Genomic DNA, 24,762 nt, shown 5'->3' with positions numbered 1-24,762 from the left:
GTAGTGCTACTGTGCAAGATCTTTAATTGAGTTCTAGAAGAAGCAAATCGTGCAGAGTAAAGGTGTAAGATCCAGAGTAGGGGTTTTTTTTTTTTTTTTTGGTTTTTTTTTAGGGGTTAGTTAACCGTTCATGGAAGAGGTGGGTCTTTAGCTGTTTTTTTGAAGATACTGACAGATTCTGCGGTCCGGATTGAGGTTGGAAGTTCATTCCACCACTGCGGAACAGTTAGTGTGAAGGTTCTGGAAAGGGACCTTGAGCCACACTGAGTGCGCACTACTCAGCGTCGGTCGTTAACCGATCGCAGATTGCGTGAGGGAACGTAAGTCTTCAGGAGGGTGTGGAGGTAGGGGGTGTATTTTGCGCTTGTATGGCCAGCCGTACGCAGCTTCATGCGGTACGAGACAAACCTAAGATTAGAGTGGAGTTATTGATACAGTTTATAGAAGTGATGGCATTGAAGACTGATGCTTGATATTTTTGAGGGGGGAAAAAAATATCCAGAAAGGAAGTGGGGGTGAACGACAGGGAAGATGCGAGTGAACATCTGAGGGCTTTTCAGAGATTAAGAGATCCGAGACTGGTGCCAGCTCACTTACTGCTTGACGGGTAATTTTGCCCAGTATGTTCTGGAGCAATTTGTTGTCCTGCCAAATAAGTAAGGAACAAAACACGATGAGCGTGCTGTTATATGAAAATATATTAATGACACCCCCATCATACATCAAACACCAACTCAAACATGCCCATGATCGGCTATTAAGGGAACTAAAGGGAATTGAAAAGGAAGAGTCCAGGTCTATAAGGCAGATGCTATATCTTAAATTATTTTTAACTCCCACTTTCTTTTCTTTTAAACTGATTCACATGTTTCTGAACATATTTACTCATCCCCCACCACCGTTCTAACTAAGCAAAATCATTTGAGATATTTCCTACGTCGGATAATCTAATACGGTTAATATGGCTCCAAGCTCTGGATTCTTTCTATCTCTAAGCTACTGATGGACTTTTTTTTTTTTCTTTCAGGTCAGATTTATCCTTTTTCATGATTTCATTACATTTAATATATTTTGTGTTTCATATATTTAATTGCTCTAAAATAATTTGCAACTCTTGTGTGTGTGTATATATATATATATATATATATATATATATATATATATATATATATATATATATATAAAGTTATTACTTATTTATTACCGAGTAGATTACCAAAACGTAAGCACAACCCCAAATTATATCAACGCACCAAGCCCTGCCCCCCAACCCGTCATTAAACAGAATAAGATGTGTTTGATCTGAAGTCTGCACTAGTCAGAGGGATTAAAAATAAGAGAGATTTCCACACATATTTCCTTAATAGCTTATGAGAAGGTCAACTCTGTAGGACATGAATGGCCGTCCAGCAGAGCCGTACCCCACACAGACAAAGAAACCCTAATCTACTTAGACAACGTTATACTGCCAGAGCCCGTTCATTTAAAGTGCCCTAATCAGGTGTGTAAATCCACTGGTTCTTGGGAGTTCTGTGCAGGATCGTGTTCGCTGCCGGGTTCTGGATGAAGGGAATAAAATAGTAAGCTCGCCTATCACGAGGAAGAACAGGAGCCGTGGACCAGGACATGTCCAACATGACCGAGCTCTGAATAGGCAAGCTTTATGCAGTATGGCTGTATTGTTCGATACGAGGCTTTTGATTCAACATGTCCGGGTATCGAACAATACATTCAACAGACTGCATAACATACATAAGTAGGCTCTTTGTCATAAAATACTGCTTATATCACGTGAGTTTCATAATTTTGCATTCATGCTCATGTTGTATCACGGGGAGGAAAGCGTTATCTGCCCTCTTCCGCAGACATGAGCACACCGATACCTACAACTGAATAATCCTACTGTGACCGTGATCGACATGGGAGAGAGTACACCATCCTTCCCACCCAGAGAGTATGGTCAGTTTTTCCCGGCCATGGATGACTGTGGCGTTGTCAGGATTCAAACTCGAATCTCCTGACGACAGATCAAACGCTTTTCTTGTCGTGCCAGGTGTCATAGAAATGTGAACTTAATCAAGCCCACACTCCCGCCTCTGAGCTCTGAGTAAGTAGCTCCCAGCCTTTTTCACACGGCTGAACGGCTCGAACGAAGGTACAGAGTGTGCTTATAAACTTTTCATTATTATACTTATTATAATTTTAGAATCTTGAGTGTTTTAGAAAACTGTAAATGGAAATCTAAGGCATACATTCAGGCGATTCTTATTCATGGTGGATCTAAAAATGTATCATATATCATATCATATCAAGTCAAGACACCACCATATTGTATTGACTCGTATCGATTTTCACCTATCGTCATACCCCTAGTTTTTCCGGGTGCATTTTGGGATTATATGAACGTCATCTCACCTAATGAATAGCTGTATCAGTGGCGAGCTGAAAAAAAGTGTTTTCATGTTTATGCACACGAATCTTTATTCATTCAGACCCTAATTGGGTTTAACGTTCATCTGGATAATTAACCTCATTAAAGGTTTGGACGGTTATGCCAGTGTGCAAACAAGACCAGAATTACAAATATGACCAAAAACAGAAACAGCACTACAGCTCTTAATACATGCCGAAACGACTTTGTTTGCTCTCAGGCGCTGTTGGTGTGAGGCCACCTGTGTGTGGTGTTGTTGTGTTTGATAAATTCGCGTTTATCGTGCTGAAGGTCACTATGTGGCTAAACCTAGCCGAGTGCGATCAAAGTGGCTCGAAGCGGCTATCAGCAGCACAGACAAACAGCACAGGCTTGCTGTGATGTTGAGACTTCAGAGCATGGTGCTGTAATGGCTTCAGCCCTGCTTCCCCAGGCACTAAATGGTTTTATAATTAATATACGAACGAACGACGGTTCTGCACTGTAAATCTCAGAAGAGCACTGGAATCAAAGAGGGTTTTATATGCGAGGTGCAAAAGCCGGTTAAAATAATCAAAACACGAGCACGTTATGGCAGATAATAACATAACAGAAATACGTTAAGTCTTACCCTCTGCTGAGCCCTGCCTTTGACTGCCTTTGCATGACGCAGTTTCGTTCTGTGTGTGCTGTACGTTTTCTCGCTGCTCCTTGGCCTGTTGCATAGTGTGACACTTCCACATCTTTCGCAGCTCCTCCACATCAGTTTCCGAGTCCCGCTTGCCGTCTCTGGTAGTTTTAGCCTCGTCTGGGTCACGTTCCTGATCTGTGACCACCGTGGCGGGTGTGGTTTGCGGCTGGTGCAGTTGTTGGTCCCTGCTGGTTGGTGTGCTAAGCTGCTCCTGGCTTTTGGGCTCATCTGAAGCACTTGCGCGTTCTCCTGCTGTGTCTCCCTCAGTCTTTTCTTCTTCCTTGTCCTTTGCCTCTTCCTCCGGCTCGTGACTGACTGTGTGTACGGATTCAGAGGACGACTGATCCTCACTCTGGAGCTGCTGGGTGGACGGCTGCTCCTCGCGGATAGGTGAGAGCTCAGGCTCGGTGAACACGTCCTCGGAGAGTGAGGCGTCCGTGCTGCGTGGTGCTGTGCTGCCGCTGTCGTACGCCTCTCTCAGACGCAGTTCTGCATGATGAACAGGCCCCGAGAACCATGCGTCGATGTCCCTGCAAGCGCAACATTTTCATTTGGTTACCATATTGATTTCCATACACCGACGTTTACATCAAAATGTAAAGATGTAAAAGATATGACCGCTTAAATACATAGTGATGTTAGGGTGATATTATAAAAGTCTGCGATGCTCAGTAAAGAAGCACAGAGTAATATCCCATACTTGCAAATATAGACACATGAATGTCTTTATTATGGTCTAAAGGCATATAGAGTTATACAGGTGGTGGTACTTTTGAATTTAAGGATAGAGATTTGAGCTGTGCATGAAATCGCTAAACGTTTTACAGTTCGTCTTGGAATCTAGACGAACAAGGACGCTTTGGCGGATGTGACATCTACTGGACGTCACTTTTTAAGCTTCCGGATTAGATAACCTCCTAAATAATCTACGTAAGCGAGTTTATGAACAATGTTCCTGTTTCATGTGCACATAAAGTCATACGTCAAGTATAACCCAGTGTTAAGTGTATGGCCAGTCTCATCCTTTTCACTCCATGCTTAATAATCATTTCTCAGATGTGCACAAGTCGTTTGTTGGACGAGGGAAGTGACAACAATAATAGAGCAGCGCTGGCGTTAGCTGAGGCTCATGTTTCTTCCCAAACCAGCAACACCCACCAGACTTTGAAGTGATGCACAGTACGGTAAACAAATCTGTTATCCTACATTTTGCCATTATTTCCGTCTCCAAGTGACCCAAGTGACAGAAAATATGTCAAAATATCTTCGCACTGATCAAATTTGCACTTAAAATCGACGTTATTTGATGTGTGGCGGCCTGTGAAAACCCTTCGCCCGGTACAAATCGGACATTTTCTGCTATATAATTCTGAAACTACAGGTTTTACACACATCTCAATCAGTTCATTCGAAGTTCTAGGGGTTTTAAAGTCTGCTCACCCCAACAGAAGTGAAAAGGGAAAAAGATCACGTGTGTTAATGTGTTAAAGACATAAGAGACTAGTATAGGTTGTAGGGTGCGGGATATTATTGGCGCACTGTTCATTCCTGTTTATGTTAATAAGGCTATATGCTAGGTTGTGTTTGTAATTATTATTATTTTTTTTTAGTAATCTATTTTCAATTTTATTGAGAAGCTGCTGTGTGTATTATTTTAAGTCTCCCAAAGGATCTCCCTTCCAGAGAAAATAAATACTTTGCCTAATATTTCCGTATAACGTAATTAGTTTAGTGTTTAGAAATGGGAAGTAATATCTCAGCTTAATGAATATTGCAAAAAGAGCAACAGGAGAAAAAAAAAAGTGTGTGTGTGTGTGTGTGTGGGGGGGGATTATTCATCACTCATAAATTATTGATAAAAGGCTATAAAGATTCAGGCAGGCGTAAAGGCTGCTAAAATCATTAACTTCTTATTACAAAACAAAACGGGTGATCAAAATCGTAGGCGGCTGAAAGTGTGCTTCATTGAGCTTGGAGCACAAATCCGTTTCCTGTATCACCTGGCTGAACGATGGATGTCTGACGCAATTTTACAGTCATAAACTGTAAAGGCTTTCAGCCTGATGAATCTCACGAGTGATGTGGGTTTCAAATGGGATTCGTCTGCTTCTCGGACATTCTATGATTCTTTATACCGTCTCGTTGACCGATAATATTGGGTCAGAAACATAGTAGATAACTGGGTGTGTTATTACGATGTACTACAGTGTATAATTAATCGTCAACAAATTCATTCATCAAAACGAGTCTTACGCGGGCAAGGATTCGCGGATCTTGCTGTCTGTGATCTCTCGATACACGGCTGCAGATTGCACCTCCTCCAGCGGGCACATGATGCCGTACTCCTCACAGCCGCGCTCCTGTACCAGGGGGTCTGTCCGGTGAGGGTCAAACATGATGTTGTTGGGTGTCACCAGCAACACCCCACTTACAGCACCCTGGAGAAACAGTGAGATTTCGTGGTTTGTTCACTACAGTGCAACAGTTAAAACAATGAAATTTTGATGCAGCGTTTTTTCACTAAGCAGCACTTGGGAGAATACGAGCCAAAGGCTTTGGCGTCCAAGGGAATAAACCGGTTCGATATTATACAGACGAGACAGTACAAAATCTCCTGAGAGGACTGCATCTGTATTGGAAAACAGCTGCTGAACTTGACTCGCCTTGCCATCTGTGATGTACTTGCAGTTGATTTTGAGGAACTTCTCAGTAAGCGCCTCCTCCTCTTCCGAGGTGGACGAGACGATACGGGAGTGGCGCAGAGCCGAGAAAGCCGGCGGTGCCGAGGCTGGGGCGTCTGAGCGAGGACCTCCATCAGAGTCCTGAAAGAGAACGGAACAGTAAAGTCAGAAATGTCTCTGATTCACAAGTGATGAGTCACCCACCCCTTTTAGAGACGCCTTAGTTCCCTGGGGCCTGGAAAAAGGTACCAGAGCGTCTCGGTCGGTTACTTTTATTCTCCTTGTATAACAAGATCTTCCAAACCAAATCCTTTCTATGGATCACGTTAGATGTTTATATAATGCCATCTAGTTTATCAGGGCATATCCGGTTTCATATCAGTTTATCAGGTGGCTTAGTGGTTAGCACGTTCGTCTCACACCTCCAGGATCGGGGGTTCGATTCCCACCGTGGCCCTGTGTGTGTACTTTGCATGTTCTCCCCGTGCGGTGGGGGTTTCCTCCAGGTACTCCGGTTTCCTCCCCCAGTCCAAAGACATGCATGGTAGGCTGATTGGCGTGTCTAAAGTGTGTGAATGTGATTGTGCCCTGCGATGGATTGGCACCCTGTCCAGGGTGTACCCTGCCTTGTGCCCGATATATAAGGTATAGAAGATGGATGGATAGATCTACTTTATCTTAAATCTGCAACTGTCATGTGTACTGTACAGCTTCTCACAATGCCCTGTGCTGTATGGGTCATTCTACTGAAGCTGTACTGACTGTATGGTGCATCGCTCTTGTCTTTACAATTATACATGCCTTGGATTCCTTCACAGATTAAAACAAGCACACAGAATATTTGACCTCCTCATTACCTCCTGAATTATACATTGAATGTGAATGATTAGCACCTATTAAAACTAAACTGCTCTCAAAGTAATCAAACGGTACTGCAATCAGTAACTAACAAGCTCAAATTTCCGACTAGTGAAAGTGAACGGCTCCCACAGTGAATGTAAAATCCACGTTTGCCTAGTGCAGCGTACGATCAAACGTGTGAATCCACATGACAGCTCTGGGAAACAGAGGTAAGGGGCAGGCAACTTAAGTCTTTACAGTTTTATAGACTCTCTTACATCAAGTTAATGTGACGGATGGTGGAAGAAAGAACTGGAAGTAGAAGAAACAACATTTCCTGCCCAGGGAGGAAAAAAAAAAACAACTTTTTTTTTTTTGTTCTTCTTATAGGCATCCAGGAGGCGAAGAAGAAGTAGAGCAAGGGTCATGAATAAAAAAAAAGAAAAGAAAAAAACACCAGGATCTGCACAGTTTTGCCTGTAAGTAGTAATCTATGTAGAATGACTCATCCTACTCCACATGAAAATATGCTTTTGCTCAAACAAAGCACACAGCATGGAGCTTTAAAAGCAATATCTTAAAAATCGGCAGAGCCATTATTCATTTTTGACTGTGTGTATACGCATGTGGTAATGAAAATGATGGTCACGTCTCTTGTCTTGTCTGGACCTTCCCAGGACACCGTGCAAGAATCCTTCTCTGTTCCCAGAACAGTTCGCTTCACAGGAAGTGCATGCATGTGAATGCTGATAAAGAATTAAAACCAGCCTCTGAAACATGGATTAGATATTCAACTCTTGTAAACACAGGGACTGAGGGCTCTCTCTGTGTGTGTGTGTGTGTGTGTGTGTGTGCGCGCGCATGTTGGAGGAGCAGAGATCAGCCAATGCAGACGCCACGGCCAGAGAGTGGGAAGCATAGTCTGCTTCAAAGGAGACCTCCGGCCCACGGCTGTCTGCCGCACTCTGGTACACACTCCCACAGCGCGCGCACACACACACACACACACACACACACACACACACACACACACACACACACACGTGCATGCTTCTATTCTTTTTGGAGAAATCAAACCCAACACATAGAACTTAGTGGAACTGGCTATGAAACAGTATGCTGTGTGTGTACGGTTCCTCATAATTTTACTGTGCTATTCTGGGTACATCCTTTTTAGAGTCTGACAAGTCTGAAAAAAAGTCATATAAATTAATTTCATTGCTTTATACTGGAAACTAGTTTTTTATTTTTTTTTAAATAAAATTAAATAATACGTGGCACCATTGCGATGCACATGCTCTTAAGCGCATGGTTCGGATGTGTTGTTTATTTTGACGTGCTTTTCCTCTCACCACGGTTGTCAAAGAGTGTTCATCCTAAGAGATCTGGCAACAACAACCACGACACGCTTAAAGTCGCTCTGATATTTGCTATAAACATTAACTGAAGCTCTCGACCTGTATCTGTATGATTCTATGCATTACGCTGCCACTACATGATTGGCTAACTGAATCACTGCATGGATAAGCAGGCGTATAGGTGTTCCTAATAGAGTGGCAAGTCAGGGTATCTTAAATGGGATTAAATGAAATTCAGCCCACTGAAATGTCAAGTGGTGTAACCGTTGCACTTGTGTTTGGGTACTACTTGGACTGTATACAAAACCTCACTCTAATTTGTCTTTATTTTGCTGTTATAGTTACTTAGTTCTCAGTTTACACGATAGTTCGAGTCAAGACATACATTTTATTCAATACAGCATTCACACTTTGACTTTTGTCTGTTTTCTTTTCTTTTTATAGCTTTCAGTCGATATGAATTGTACGAACTGAATTAAATTGAGTGCTGCTATGTGTATCTAATGTCAATAGTGATTTTAACAGTGCCTACATGCTTCTGGAGCCTCTTTAAGATCCAAACGCGCCAAGGCTTCGGAGAACACTTCGCACATGTAAGAACCTCATTTGCATATTGTTTTATTCATCTTATTTGCCCCCAAATGTCATTTTCGCAATTATTTTCTGTAAATCACCCGCAGGACGTCCACTAAGTACACATCCAATTTATCAGACTGCACAAGCAAATTTGCTTGGGATTTTAGTAAATGAAGGACTCGAGTCCTTGGCTCAGAACTGTCTGGGTTTTTTTTTATTTTTGTTTTTTAAGGAATAATTCTCAGTGATTAGGGAGATGCTATTAAAAAACAACAACAACAACAACAAAACAAACAAAAACATAATCACTCAATTTGGGGCAATTTGTCCTCAAGTTTATAGAGACAGCCATTTCTGCAGAAACCACATTTTGAGGCCTTTAATCTCTCCATCGCAGTATAGACGCGGCGCTGCTTAAAGTGTAGAACGGCATGCCGCTTTCTCTGGATTGCGTCCGTTCTGGTTCTGTTGCACTCGAATGTGGCGCTGGACAATACTGAACCATATATGTTCATGGACGGGCTTCAAACGGTCAGTTTAGACAGACCTTTTTCTAATTCGTATCTCATTTGACAGACCATATATTTTGAATCTCCAGTGCCTTAAAATGTATAATATGGTGCCTCACAAGTTTCTGTTTTAGGCCATCTATTATTCTCCCGTAGTGCCTTACTGATTTGACCCTATAGCTTTACAGCGATTCTGTGAAAGCCATAGCTGTAGTTAAAACCCTTGGTGTGACCTTGGTGGGTCATCTGAGAAACGTAGCCAAAATAAGGAATATGCTAAGCCTTACGTAATGCAGACTGTCTAGACTGGAGTACTGCTGGCTGGCTGTCTCACTACCTCTGTATTACAAAGTCCTGCTTGTGACGTGCAAAGCTCCGAATGGTTTAAAACTAGTGCATCTTTCTAATCTCCTGAAGCAGCGCAGACAATCTCGAGCATTTCTCTCAGCTGAGACAGGCCTTCTGTTAGTACAGAGGATCAGTCACAGTTCAGCTGGTGGAAGATGTTTTCCTCAGATTGCTCCTGAACTCTGGAAAAGGGTTCCAGAGAACAGTAGTGTTTTTAAATCCAGATAAAGAAAAATAAAATAAATAAAGATAAAAAACACTTGTTTAAATGTAGCCTATTTTTAAGCTCTTCGATTATGTTCTTCTATTATAATGGATATGTTTTAAGATTCCAGTTTAATATTTGCATATTGGCTTTAAAAAAACAAAACAAACATAATATACTCCTTTATTCAGCCATTCTGGACAGCATAATTCCACGCTTCTGCAGTTACTGATCAGCCCCCCAAAAGCGTTCCCAATACACAAGAGGACATTCTCCCCTCCCCCTGACCCCAAATCTCCGCCGTCATGCCATGCTAAGACAGACCAGACCACCCCGCTGCCCGAAAAAAGCAACCGAAGAGTCAAAACATGTCTTCTTAGTACAAAATTTTCATACCAACTACCTCCTGGGACCCGAATCGGTGCAACACCCTCCGCCCCCTTCTTCAGCACAGGAAGGGGGCGTGAGTGTAGCACATTACAGAACGAGCTGGAAATAGTTGGGTGTATTTACAGATCTAATGCTAGCTTACTGTTTAAAGACCTGTCCCCTTAGGATCTCTACACAGATATTCACCTCCATTCACGAGTGTGAAGAGGATGCATTAAAAGCCAATTTTTAGAAAAAGCTATTCAATGTGAATCAAACTAAAACAGTTCTATTAAAAACTGTCAGTTCTGCTAAAACGCTGCCATTGTGTTGAGCAACAGTGCTTTATTTGCAGTGTGACGGTTCCAAGCTTGGGAACTTGTATGATCCTATGATTCTGGCACTCTTCATAATAAAACTAAGATGCTTACGTGATGTGGATCCACAAACAAGTCACATGGGTTAGCCAGTTGCGTACGACTAACAGGGATAACGTTGACATCATTAGCATCAATAGGTGTTTTTGCTTAGCTTGGCGTGCACCACAACCTTTGTTGTAAGTTATCTGCTCACACTAAAAGCAAGCAGAGTGCTAATTTACCAATTTATAATGTAATTAACTAGAAATATAACTCCCAATATCTTCAGCAAAGGAAAAGTGAAAAAATGAAATGCCCCTCTAGTTTGTATGAATTGAACTTTGCATGTAAACTCAAACAAGCTTATGGAAGTTTGGAATAAAGATTACATCACCGCTGCTACGGTGATGTCATTTACCTTTTAACACCAATACAAAATATCCCTCAGACATTTAGTCATGACAGGCTGCAGTGCTTTCCACTAATCAATGCAAGAAAATTACACAAAGTGATGGATGAAATATCCTAATGCTTATGGACAGTTTAATACACCTAAAGGTAAACTGATAAACTGCCGTGGAAGCCGGAGTCCAAACAGCATGAAGCAACATTTTGTCACTGGTACAGAGCTGTCAAAATAGAAGAGTATTCACCCTTTCGTCAGGAAATTGCGAGTTCAAATTCAGAGCTAGGGGAGCAAAACTCTCCTTTCTCCCCTGTCGATCACAGCAACGCTAGCCAGATGTGGACGTCTGTCAGCTCATGTGTGCGGAAGAGGGCGGAGAGCGCTTTTCTCCAAGCGTGTCGTTACGCTGTCCTGTCGCACAACACGAGCAGCAGTTCGAAAGAATGCAGTTGGCTGCCTTTACGTGCCTTGGAAGAAGTACATGTTAGCTTTCACCCTCACCGCTTGAGTTGCTATCATATGATAAGGGAGAGTGGAAGGGAACTAAATTAGGGAGAAAAAATGGGCGGGATGGGATATTAAAGGCCCAAACAACCTGTACTGACTCTCAGATTCTTAGAATAATACACATATAAAACAAGCCAATTGTACATGACCTGTGTAACTATAAAACATGAACTCTGTCAGTGGAAAGCTTAATGTTCTGATACATGTTTCCTGTCCGAATGAGTTACGCAACTGTAAAGAAGTCCAGAATCGCATTTGTCAGGATTGAGATTCTACTGCGGTTTGGGTTGTGTTTAAGAAAACAGTTTCCCTGAATGGTCCCCCCCCCCTCCAGAGTCCTAAAATAATTGTGTATTATTGTATTGTCAAGTAGGTAAGTATGTGGGAAAACCACATACCTGGCAACCCTGACTATAAAGCTCTGAATAACACTCATGATCATAAGTGACACCTGGTTTTACAAGGCAGACAAAATGTGCAAAACCAGTTTCGTACACAATATGCAAAAGTTTCTCATGCAGAAATTGCGTTAATGCCTAAACACAGCTGCAAATACAGTGGTGCTTGAAAGGGTTTGTGAACCCTTTAGAACGGTCTATATTTCTGCACAAATATGGCCTAAAACATCATCAGATTTTCAGACAAGTCCTAAAAGTAGATAAAGGGAACCCAATTAAAACAAATGAGACAAAAATGTTATACCTGATCATTTATTTACTGAGGAAAATAATCCAATATTACATACTTGTGAGTGGCAAAAGTATGTGCTTTCAGTATCTGGTGTGACCCCCTTGTGCAGCAATAACTGCAGATAAACGTTTCCGGTAACTGTTGATCGGTCCTGCACATCGGCCCGGAGGTTTAACCCGTTCCTCAGTACAGAACAGCTTTAACTCTGAGATGTTGGTGGGTTTCCTCACATGAACTGCTTGCTTCAGGTCCTTCCACAACATTTCTATTGGATTAAGGTCAGGACTTTGACTTTTCCATTCCAAACCATCAACTTTATTCTTTTTTAACCGTTCTTTGGTAGAACGTCTTGTGTGTTTAGGGTCATCGACATGCTGCATGACCCACTTTCTCTAGAGATTCAGATCACGGATAGATGTCCTGACATTTTCCTTTAGGGTTCACTGATATAATTCAGAATTCATTGTTCCATCAATGATGGTAAACCGTCCTGGCCCAGATACAGCAAAACAGGCCCAAATCATGATACCACCACCATGTTTCACAAAAGGTTCTTATGCTGTAATGAAGCGTTTTTCTTTCTACAAACATAAAGCTTCTCATTTAAACCAAAAAGTTCTATTTTGGCCTCATCCATCCACAAAATATTTTTCCAATAACCTTCTAAGTGATCTTTGTTGGGCTCCACTCCTGGGGAGGGTAACAATGGTCTTGAATTTCCTCTATCTGTACTCCATCTGTCTGACTGTGGATTGGTGGAGTCCAAACTCTTTAGAGTTACTTTTGTAACCATTTCCAACATGATGAGCATCAACAACTCTTTCTCTGAGGTCCTCAGAAATCTCCTTTGTTCGTGCCATGATACACTTCCACAAAAATGTGTTGTGAAGATCAGACTTTGATAGATCCCTGTTCTTTAAATAAAACAGGGTGCTCACTTACACCCGATTGTCATCCCATTGACTGAAAACACCGGACCCTAATTTCACCTTCAAATGAACGGCTAATCCTAGAGTTTCACATACTTTTGCCACTCACAGACATGTAATGACCAAGCATAATATTTTTCTAAATTCTAAAAAGGTTCACAAACTTTCAAGCACAATTGTCGCTTAGTACATCTGGCCCTCAGTGTGCTTTATATACAGCCTTGCAAAATGCACACACACACACACACAGCAGAGGATAAAGACTTGAGTGCATGTGGGTGGCAGTTAAAAAAAAAAAAATTGTGATCTAATGACAAACGGTCAGTAAAGCTGTAATCAGACCTTTATTTGTTTTATTTTATTTTATTTCAGGGCATGTTTTGTTTTATTTCCTCACAGTCATGTTTTCATGTGAATAATATAGAAAGCTTTGACATTTCTTAGGTACCCTGGGATCACACTGTCAGGATAAATCCAACGCAAGTTCTATTCAATATACAGGAAAACCCAGTATAAGCAGTTTTAATAAGGTGTTGTGTCATCATTCTGAGCCTTTTCTACATGTCTCTGGAACTGGATCTGGAGCAGTGAACAGCGTTCGTTCAAAAGATATTCCCTCGGTTGGTGTTTTGATGATGGTGGTGCAGAGTGCTGTCTAAGATGTCACTTGAAAATCTCACATGCTCGACTGGGTTTAGATCTGGTGACTGTCAAGGCCATAACATGTGATTGTTTTGACTCATCAAAACATTCAGCCATCCCTCATGCCCTGCGAATGGAGGTAGGGTCACCCGATTTACTGATTTGCACGGACACTCGCTTCTGCGAGGACAAGTGGACCCAAACCATGTGAGTAAAAATAAAGAAATCCCCCTACAGCGTATCAGAGCCGCCTGTACTTCCGCACTACATAGGACGTAACAATGACGATGTAGACTGGACATTTATTTTGACGGTATCACCTTCTTGTCTGGTCCCTGTTAAAAAATACTACAGCATTCATGACCGCACTAAAATGTAACTCAGATTTTCAATGCATTGAACAGCGGCATGTTTTCTCTCCCTAAACCCATTAAAGTAGAGCTAATAATGTAAGGTCATGACTCTCAGCTCCACCTGCTGGACAAAGGTGGGTCCTGTACGCCCCGTAAACTGTTAAACAAAATGTTAAATATGCAATTAGTCCCGCTTTGCGATACAGTGTTGTGTTCGACTTCCGACCGCCCCTGATTACCGAGTGAGAGTTTAACCTAGTGAAAGCACAAGACTCTAGGCCATGTGCCAAAGCTGCAACACAACGAAAGGGATGTTAGCCAACACCAGACACGCACTGGTAATTAACACTGACCTTCCTCTCCTCTCACCTTCACCCTTGCTTCTCTGTCTTGTGTGGAACGTTGCTTCGTCTTCTGCCTTGCTATCTCTGTCACACACGCATATGCATGCACGCCTATCTCACATACGCACGCATCTCCTTCCCCTCCTCCTGCCTGCCTCGTTCTCTCTCATACTGTCACGCATGTCTCCTTCTTTCTCTCTCTCTCTCTCTCACTGCCTTTCTCTACACCGGAAGGCTAAATTTAGCACGAGGCAGGAAGTGTGAGGTTGTGCCGCAGGAAGAGGTGCGCTTGATTTACTAACCGGATCACGGAGGGGGGAAAAAAAAACAAAAAAAAAAACAGAAAAAGCTCCTGAAGGAGAATTATGTAAAGCGTAAGGAGTGATGTCAGTTACCTCAGCACTGTTGGATTATATGTCTGTGGAAATACAAACAAATACAAACTTTCGGAATGGGAAACATGATCAGTTGTCCCGCAGATCTATTCTGCATTTCCCATCACAAATATGTCCCTATGCGGCTGGGCGATATGACTATGTAATATTAATATCATGATCAATTGCAACACAATACGCTTCTCTGAAATACTGCCTACCGCATCAGTACACATCCACTCCATCGTCATCACTCACAGAAACAAGACGTTAAACTCTGCCGTCTCATTTTCTCTCCTCGAGTGTACTAAATAATACGCTTCGGAGACACAAAGAAAATTCGACCACAGGAATTGTAGTGTACGTCAGTGTGACCACTATTTAATAATAAGCAGCACTTCCATTTTTTATTTTTTAGACCAACCGAAGAGACGAAGTCCCGCCCACTCGTTTCACCTAGACAAAGTGAAGGTGTGTCCCTTCACGTCCCGTGTCCTTTCCCTTTCAGTAATTTGGCTTTTCTGCTGGACGGGTTTTATTCATGTTTGATCTGACCGCTGCTTTCTCAGAAATAGCAGAAAAGTGTAGATTTCACGCAGCTTCTGTATCACCATAGAAAAAAAAACAAGAAAAGAAAATGTTACAGCTATACCATAGACTGGACACCATTAAATTAAAGTATCCTCATGCGATGCCGTAATGCCACTGTCTGAATCTGTTTAGTGCTAAAATATCCGTATCTGTATTCGAATTTCAATCCTGAAGTGTGTGTGTGTGGCCTAAAACGGAAGGGTTTTCTTTATTTGCTTAGTTAAATAGGAACTAGTGATGTGACGGTGAGGAAATTTTCCCACCGGTTAATCGACGTGTGACAACACCGGTGATACCGATATCACCGGGGTGGGCGGGGCCAGAAGTGTGTGTAGGGGGGTTTACCCCCTTTGCTTACGAATTGCCTTGCAGCTGTTGCGCATTTCACTTTCGCTTTCGAATTAGCGGCAATGGCAACTGCTTGAAAGCTGGGTTCATTATTATTCTTAATGAAAAACACAACAACTACAAGACAATGACAAACTCGCTTATATTGAACACAGAACTTTTGAAACCAAATCTCCCCCCATCGTCGTCAGTCAGCTCGCCTCGCTCTCGTCACGTGATAAAGGAAATCTGATCCGCGCTGGGACTCGGACTCGTTCGGCTGGTGTTGAATTGAGCAGACGCGTTCAGTTTATAATCGTAGCGTCCGTTCTGTAACTGAACTGAATGATTTTCATTACTATAAAAAGGTTAAACGACGGTGGGGCGGTGCCGTGGTGGGCAAGTGATGTAACCGGTGTGCGGCCGCAACACCGAGAACACCGTCTATTGCAGCAAGCCTAAAATGAACCCTAAAACAAAGACCCTGGGAACACCTAGAGGTTGAAATACCAGCAGTGTCAGCCAGCATGGTGTGTGAATTCTGGCTCGGACAGATCCTCAACCTCAGCTACATCACTCCAGTTCATAATCGGTCTCAACTAGAATTTTGTTTTTTATTCCGCTCATGCAGTTATTCTTTTTGATTGTATCTTACAAAAACTAGCAGACTAATTATAAACCAGTGCAACTTAAAAAAAAAAAAAAAAAAAAAAAAAAAAAAAAACCCATCCCTCTCATGCAACTTTTCTGGCACGTTTCGCAGAATCCCAGTCCTGATGTACACCTCTAGTCTCAATCAGATGCCTTGTGAACCTTTCAGGCAAGCATTCTAAAAAACAAAAACAAACAAACAAGCAAAACAAGAATAGTGTGTCTCCTATTCGTAAGTGTTTAGAATACATGATTAAATAATACTTTTAATCCTGTATAAAGTATCCAACATCTAATATAATAAAAACAGAGCTGCTATCCCGTTCTAACCTCCATAAATGGTCCAAGGTCGGCGTGTGCTTGAGTACAGTTACTGATTAATTTCAGCAGCGGTCTGATGATATGTTTCGTCACTTCTGTCAACATGTGCTGGTCAGAAGGACACATTGCAACAAAGATAAACATGTTTGACTCTTGGCATGCAAAGCGACTAAACCCAGTTCCTTTTGCCTCTGCCATTTCGTTGCCGAATCTCCTGGCTGAATTAAGTGCTAACCACAGACAGAGCATTACAGCCCCACTCTTACACACTAAACCCCCGTGGCAGTAATTCTCTGCAGTGCTTCATTACGTATAAGCAAACCGATAATAAACACTCCCAAGTAATATACAAGTGCCTGGGCTGCGCAAGTCGACAATAATACCTTTTTAATTCAAAGATCTTTAAAAGGCTGGGGGGAGGGGAGGGGACGAGATACATATGAGGTGCAGTAAAACATGTAAAAGTTCTACTGCCTTCGAGAACAGGTCTGTTCTCTAATGACCTAAAAAAAAATAATGTTGTATAAATGTAGAAAGAGAAAGGAATGAGTCTAAAACAAGGCACACAGAGAAGGCAATCTTGAATGGAACAGAAGATACACTACGTATGACATTTCACGCAGCTTTTAAAAACAAAAGCAGGTTTTGCATTACATGCTGTACTGAAGTCAAGTCTCCACTCTGTAATAAAACTCTAACAGCTTTATCTACATCTCTCTCTAACGTATCTTCGTCCGACTCAGGAAACAGACTGGTGAAATGTACGGAGGTTTGTGGGAAAAACAAACCAAGAGCTAGACAAACACGACGTGTTATCTGCAAAGCAAGAACGGTTCACGCTTAGTAACCTTGGCAGCATGAGAGAAAGCGATTTTGCACACGTGGCATCCTGCAGCTCGAAATCATCAGGGGAGGAAACAAAGCACAACGCTAACTCATCGCATTGATGGGGAATGCAAGCGCTTCACATTGTCTGCTCATGTTTCCCTCGACTGAGGCATGTGTATTCACCTCGATCGAATTAGACAATAATCAGAGGCTAGAATGGAGATCCGAAGGCGCCTCGGTGGAAAAGCAGAGCTGAAACAAAATCACACGTATGAATACGCCTCACATGGGCTTGATTGTGTGCATACAATGTGTTTATCTCCTCTTTAATGGTGTTGGAATAATAAGTCCCTGAAGACTGTTTTGGAAGAAGATGGAGTATCATGTACGTCACCTTCTCTAGTTCGGCCTCGGAGGAAGTGGGAGACAGGGGGCTGATGGGGCTGAGGGATGGGGAGCTGCCTGCACTTGACACATACTCAGGATCAGGTACATACAGAACCTGCAAAAGAACACACCACCAGCACCACAACACAACACAACTTTACACTGCACACACCCTGCAGGTTTTATGAACAGGGAGGCAACATCAGCATGCTGTTGATTATGCATATACAAGCAATTTACATACTTAAAGTAAACATTTTGATCAGATTAGGGATGCATCGAAATAGATACTAGTATTGGTCAGATACTGTGCTCATTTACTGCTCATGTAAACGTCATACATTCTCGGATACTAACGTTTAAAATACAGTGATAAAAATGTCTACAGACAATGCTGTTCTTGACAATCAGCCACAATCGGTCACGGACAACGTCGGATTTTGATGCAATAAAACCAAAAATGGTCTTTCTTAGTGTTTAATGTTTTACTGCAATGCTACTTGATCCAAGGTTACTAATATAGCTAGCTAATAGATGTTGACTGATTGATCGTTTTTGCTGATTAATCAGAACCGCAAAGTGATTGCTGGAACGATCGGTTATCGGCAAAAATCCACAGAATCCCAAGATAGTTTTTCCCGGCTGAGAAAGGTCTGCTGTCATTATACGATACGAGAGCGGCCTCTAGAGGCGAAATAAAAACTATCGCTGACGAATTCTGTTGTGTTATTTGAAGTGTTTTTTGATTCATTTTTGGATGTCTCTATTTTTATTTGTTATTCGGAGTGCTACTTTTTGGTTAAGTTTGGATGGACATCTTTTATTTACGTTAATATTCATTAATAGTTGATATATATAATAATATTTATTTCATTTTAAAAAGTACAGTACGTTTTCATGGTACAGTCAGTACTTTTTATTTTTGTAATACAAAAAAGTTCAGCGATATTTCACTTGTCGAGTGTTGAGTGTTCATTCAGTATCAATTTTAAAAACTATCGCTTGATTAATCGGTTATAGGCAGGTACCGCCCTACTTAGTTATCGCTATCAGTTCAAATCCACTATCTGTAGACCTCTACTAGCTAACGCATTTAATTTAAAGAACGAGTCTAGTAGCTTAACTGCACGAACACACATGTATACACTCTTTCATGGTCCCTATGTAACCAGGGCTAAATAAAATGTTCCGTGATGTCTCTGATTGATTATTACAAAGTACGTTAGTCATTTCATTTTCACTATCGAGAACCCAAAAAACTTACTCGCATTCAGTCTGAGAAAATGGTATCGATGCATCCCTAGACCAGAGGTATAATTCTCCAATCAATCAATCATTCAATAATTGCATGCAATAAATGGAACAGAAGAAAAGGGCAAGGTGAATGCAAAATCAAGCTAACTCCGCAATATTCGGGGGAGCTTGCGATTTAAAAAAATGTCCAAATACGCAGATTTGTCCCGGGACGCGTGATATGACGTCATCACAACACGCATTCAGTCAAAGCCCTCTTCGATTCACGTGCGTCAAACATGAGTACAACTAAGATCACATTTATCAACAAACATCACTGTTAAACACCGTGCAAAATAATTTCACCAATTCAAGTAGTTTTCTGGAAATAAGAAGGGAAAACCCCCCCCCCACAAGTTGCATCGCAAATTTGGAAAAACAGATGCCGCAAAATCAAGCATTTTTGGCTGCAACAATCACAAAAAAAACTTTGCGAAATCCTGTACAGACTGATTAGCTAGTGTGTAAGTGTTCGAGCCGTTAACGAGAACCAAATTTAGATCTATTCGTGAAGATGCCTAGATCTACAAGGATTTCAGTGAGAAATGTAATGAGAAAAAAATTGTTGATGACATTTATAATATTTTTTACATAGCCTTACTGTTTGCACTCACTGAATACGAGTAATGGCCTTGCTGCAAAAAGCAGATACCTGAAACGTGGACAAATTTGGACAGTACAACTGCCTAAAAACAGGCTGAGGCTTGTCAGAGATCTCAGTGAGAAAAAGTGGTTATGTATTGAGTGTAGGAAAGTAGGATAAGCATAATAGAGAAGGTGTAAAGAGAGGAAAAGAGAGGTGGAGACGGCGGAGATGAGAGGAAAGGAGCACACCTGTCCGGGGACGACGGCTCTGGAGAACAGCTTGTTGAGCTGAACCAGCTCGTTGGGGGTGGTGTCAAACTTCAGCGCTATGCTGTTCAGAGTGTCCCGTGACTCCACCTGGACCAGACACAACACAAACAAACAAACAAACAAACAAAAAAAAAAAAACAGGCCAAGCGTGAATAAACAAACAAAAACAAAAGAAAGAAGATGAAGCAGGGAAGTCTTGGTAAAGTTCAAGACGATGGGAACGTCAAGCAGAAAATAATTCGCCCAACTCAGCTCATGTTTGTTCCCTCAGATGAACGGAATCAAAGCACCAGTGTGATTCGAAGGTTCAAAACAATGAGTCATGAGACTAGACTGGAATTAGAGCTGCAACAACTAATCAATAAAATCCATAATAATCGATTATGAAAATTGTCGTTTTAATTGGGGTACGTTTACTCATTACGTTACTTCTGTTCCCGAAAGCATGCATCTGAGAGTACAGACCAGAGTACAGAAGTTGTGTCCCAAATGACGTTCTATACACTTACACTATGTACTCTACTGTCTAGTGTATGAATTTTAGAAGGGTAATATCATCTCAAATGGAACACTAGCGTTTTTTACTAACTGGAAGTATAAACCGGTGCCGGTTGATGGCATGTAATACAACTCCGCTAGCTTTAGCAGAATACCCAGAGTCAACGAAAATGAATTTTCAGCTTACTGTTGATGTCAGTGTTAACTTTTATACCCAACACGACCTCAGTCACCATCAGACAGAGGCATAATCATCAAGTGACAGCGGGAAAAAGTGTGCGATCTCCAAATCCTCGAAGGATTGCAAACTTTACAAAGCGGAGCTTGTGTAGTACGGAAGCACGACAGTGATGCACGAGCATAAAGTTATGTTTACATCCAAAATGTGCCACTGTGGAATGGCTTGGGGAAACTGGTGCAAGTTTCTTAAAAGGTTTAGTTTAATTCAAGAAGTACTGTCTTTATATGCTGTATTTGGCACTTGAAGTGTAAATTCTGTCGTTTATTCTAACGGAAGTGATCTATTTGTAACGAGGCCGTGTTGCTCCTCACTCACAATGTAGACACGGTGATAAACTTTGGGAGCGCAAGTAAGCTTCAGCCAATTAACCGATTATGAAAATAATCGTTCGTCGCAGCCCTGACTGGAATAAAGAACAATCTGAGATTTTGGACCGGCAGCAATCAGATGCAACAAAACCAGTTTGAAAACGTTCAAAATTCACTGCAAAACAGCCACCGAGCATTGTGACTCGACTCGGCAGGTAAGCTAAAATCTTGAGACGTTTAATGAACAGCTTTTCCTGTGTAGTGACTACTGAAGCTCGTGATGCGGCAGGACTAGTCATTTGTCTATCTTTACGCAGCTTAATTTTGATGTAGTGTCGTAAAATACTGCAATCTGAGAACGGAGCTAGACACTGACCTACACAATCATATGAAATGATGCCGTGTAATGGTACATGTACACTCTACATGGTGCTACTGTCGGCCCACAACTTCAATTAATGGCACCGTGCTCAGCTTAATAACGGCGCAGTTTGACGTTATAGAGTATTGCGCTATAAATAGAACCGCTCCAATCGTTCTGGGCATAATTTAAGGGAGAACTTATGACTTTAACGCTGGGACAAATGCAACATGAACCACCCCAGTCCCAGTTGCCCAGCACAACAGTATTGTTTTGGTATGGAGAATCACATTACTACACCTCTATTTGTATCGAAGCCAACATTTGGCCATCATGAAAACCCCAGACTACAATGAAGAATCATGATCCATGACAAATTGACAAAATGGTTGTCTTTCACAAAGTGACCTCTATCTCAAGAGGGACTAACCTGACATAGTGAACGCAACAGAGCAGAGAAATGGCTCATAAAATTAAAATGAGAGCGGTTATACCAGCCATTACCATTTTATTAAAAAAAACAAAACAAAACCACATCATAAGCACTTAGGTCACCGTACATATGGCTTTCCAGTCTTACGCCTATAAGCTACTTCATCCAGTCAAACAGATTTTCTGTTTGTGAACCGTCAGATTCTTTTCCTGAACTTTCAGGTGCCACAAACAAGAAAACAAATATCTGTACTACTAGTAATGGTTAAGCTTGAAGAAGGAAGTGGAATGACCAGAGATAGGGACTTGAGTTAGAGGTAGAATTGCTACCTCTTGGTACATGAACCGCACACGGATTGATTTATGACTCGACCTGGACTGGCAATTGAACTCCGATGACTAATGACTTGATCGGGCCTCTAAACAGAAGACCAGTGAATTTTCAGCCTGAATAAAAACATGAACAAAAACAAATACATTACTACAGCCAACCAATTAGTACAGCCAAATAAAAGAAACATACGTGTACAGCTTTCTCTGTCGGTTTCTTGATTGTTGTTTGCAGGAACTTATTGCACCTCTAACTGCATTCTACCTGTGGTGGTAATAAGATCCTACACTGGTTTTAAAAAAAAAAGGTGCAGAGAAGAGTGCTCCTCAATTTGTTAGAAACTATATCATGAATGTGACTATACAGACAAGGACTCTGTTTATTCTGTGTATGATAGATAAGGTCCAGCCATTATCAGGATGCAAACATTACCACAATGCCTCAAATATTAGCTATTAACATTCATTTTCTGGTTCAAACAGAATGCTCACTATATCTTTGACTTCACCCTTCAAACTTCATTGAAACGTCTAGGCTTCAAATAAGCCTTCGATGTAACATTCTGCGACAAAACTTTCATCGTGATGGATTAAACTGGATTAAAGTGCAGTTTAAATACAGTTAAAGGTGTGAGCGGTAACTGAAGTTCATGACTAAAGACTGGACGCTTGAAGCTCAGGAAAATGTTTATGAGAATTGCCAGCTCTCTTCTAAGAAACAGAAATAGGCAGCAATTAAATACTCCAATTCTCCATCTGTTCTTCAGCATGTACACCTGTTCATATCATTAATGCACCGGTCTGCTGCTTCTTAGGAGACATGTGCCTGTTCTGGATGTATTTATTTTTCATTTTTAAAATGTAGTAGTTGTATCACGCTAGACGAAATGAAGGGAAAGCAGGTGATGCACATTATGACCGATCTCTGGATCAAACGGAGATCCTGGAATTGCTACAAGTATACCTGTTTTCCATCATGTCATCGAATAACAACTAAAATGGATCCTGCGTAGGGACCCATTTATATTTATGGCATTTGGCAGATGGCTTTATCTAGAGTGACTTACAGTTATCTCATTTATACAGCTGAGCATTTGAAGGTTAAGGGCCTCGCTCGAGGGCCCAACAGCGGCAGCATGGAAGTGTTGGGATTTGAGCCCACAACCTTCAAATCAGTAGTCGAACATATTAACCACTGAGCCACTGCTGCCCTTGAGGGACTGGAGTGCCCTCCATTAATATTGGCACCTTTGGTAAATATGAGCAAAGATGGCTGTGAAAAATTGTCTTTATTGTTTAACCTTTTGTTTAAAAAAAAAAAAAAGTCACAAAATTACTCTGCTCTCATGGACATCAAACACTTGCAAAACATAACACAGGTTTATCAAAAAAAAAAAAAAAAATTGTTAAATATGTGTGTGCCACAATTATTGGCACCCCTATTAATTCATATGAGAAAAATATATTTGAAGTATATACCCAGTGATATTTGTTTTAACTATTCCTGAGTGGCTAGGAACAGGAAATTTTTCAACCAAAGTCTTCCTGTTTCACAGGGGTATAAATATAAAGCAACACATAAACCAAATTCCCAAATTCCCAAATTTCTTTTGTTGATAGACCTGTGTTGTGTTGGTAAGTGTTTGATATCCATGAGAGCAGAGTATTTTTTGGAAAAGAAATTTAACAGAAGATCAAAAGGTTACACAATAAAGACGATTTCTCATATGGTGATATACATGCACAATGTCTGTCCGTGTTTTTGTACAATTAGGCAGTGTCAGGGTGTGACTTGTGCCAAGAAACTGCCATATTTTTATTGCATTTATGTAGTACATCACATCATATTGTCATACTACTGATAAAAACATAAAAGTATAGAATTTCAGTGGAATGCCCCTTTAAGGATAAGAGTGTTGTGTGTTCCCAACGGAGCTAATCAATAACCAACACAGCCCATTTATCATCAGTCATATTGGCAGTAAGAGCTATGCCATCACTCACTCTTGCACTGTTTGCTTCTGACATACTTATTGACCTTGTTTACCGTACTGCATTGCATCTTTATCAGCCTGGATGATATCAATACACTGACATCACAACCACAATCACCTCTGACTTGCTGAAGGGCATTGAGAGGAAACCAATCAGACACCTATTTGGGTAACACCTCTGGGCTTTTAAAGGAAAGACAATTCGATCCATTCTGTTAAATACAGCACAGTCAGAGGTGATCTGACCTTTAAAATCATGCCGCTGTGGGAAATGACAACAAACAAAATGCTGCATCTTATTCTAAAACATTAACATAAAGGGCGACTGTTTGTTCTGAGCTGAAATATTTCGACCTGGTGTTATGATATAACTCTATTACCTTTCCTGCTTGCACTACAACATAAACCTTGTAAAATGATGGGCATGTTGTAAAAACCAATATGAGAACATAGAACAATGGTGTCCATCATGTATATGGGATACCTATGCAAATTAGGTATGACAAAGCGTGACAAATCCAAACAATTCCTTGGACCAACCCTATGGAGAGTGAGGTCTGAAGTTTCTTCAGTTCCTGTCACGTGACATCTCATGAAACATGTAGAGACATTATAAATAAAAATAACGCTTGGAAGGAAGTAACAGAGACTGCTAGCGCCTTTGGTGAATGTCTGTACCTAACACATTTAGCTTGCTTTGTTAATCTGACAATGAAGCTACCAAGGAGCCTAGCATGTAACATGTAAATCAAGC

The 24,762-nt window shown here is 41.3% G+C and overlaps 1 protein-coding gene across 7 annotated transcripts in view; it reads right to left on the bottom strand.

The window, feature by feature from the left end:
- oxr1a (oxidation resistance 1a) overlaps positions 1-24,762 on the bottom strand; it is a 190,083-nt gene that overhangs the window by 16,399 nt on the left and 148,922 nt on the right. For 5 of the 7 annotated variants that reach the window (XM_017453056.3, XM_017453054.3, XM_017453055.3 and 2 more), the window contains 5 exons: positions 19,824-19,931; positions 17,704-17,811; positions 5,765-5,923; positions 5,355-5,539; positions 3,042-3,631 (listed from right to left, as the gene is read on the bottom strand). In XM_017453056.3, coding sequence (XP_017308545.1) covers positions 3,042-3,631; positions 5,355-5,539; positions 5,765-5,923; positions 17,704-17,811; positions 19,824-19,931 — 1,150 coding nt within the window. The remainder of the gene's footprint in view (positions 1-3,041; positions 3,632-5,354; positions 5,540-5,764; positions 5,924-17,703; positions 17,812-19,823; positions 19,932-24,762) is intronic. The other 2 variants (XM_017453058.3, XM_047150299.2) reach the window with 1 other exon arrangement.

This window comes from Ictalurus punctatus, chromosome 23 (assembly GCF_001660625.3).
Source record: "Ictalurus punctatus breed USDA103 chromosome 23, Coco_2.0, whole genome shotgun sequence".
NCBI classification, from domain to species: domain Eukaryota; kingdom Metazoa; phylum Chordata; class Actinopteri; order Siluriformes; family Ictaluridae; genus Ictalurus; species Ictalurus punctatus.
The sequence above is the reverse complement of the archived record's forward strand: the minus strand, read 5'-3'. Positions and strand labels throughout refer to the sequence as shown.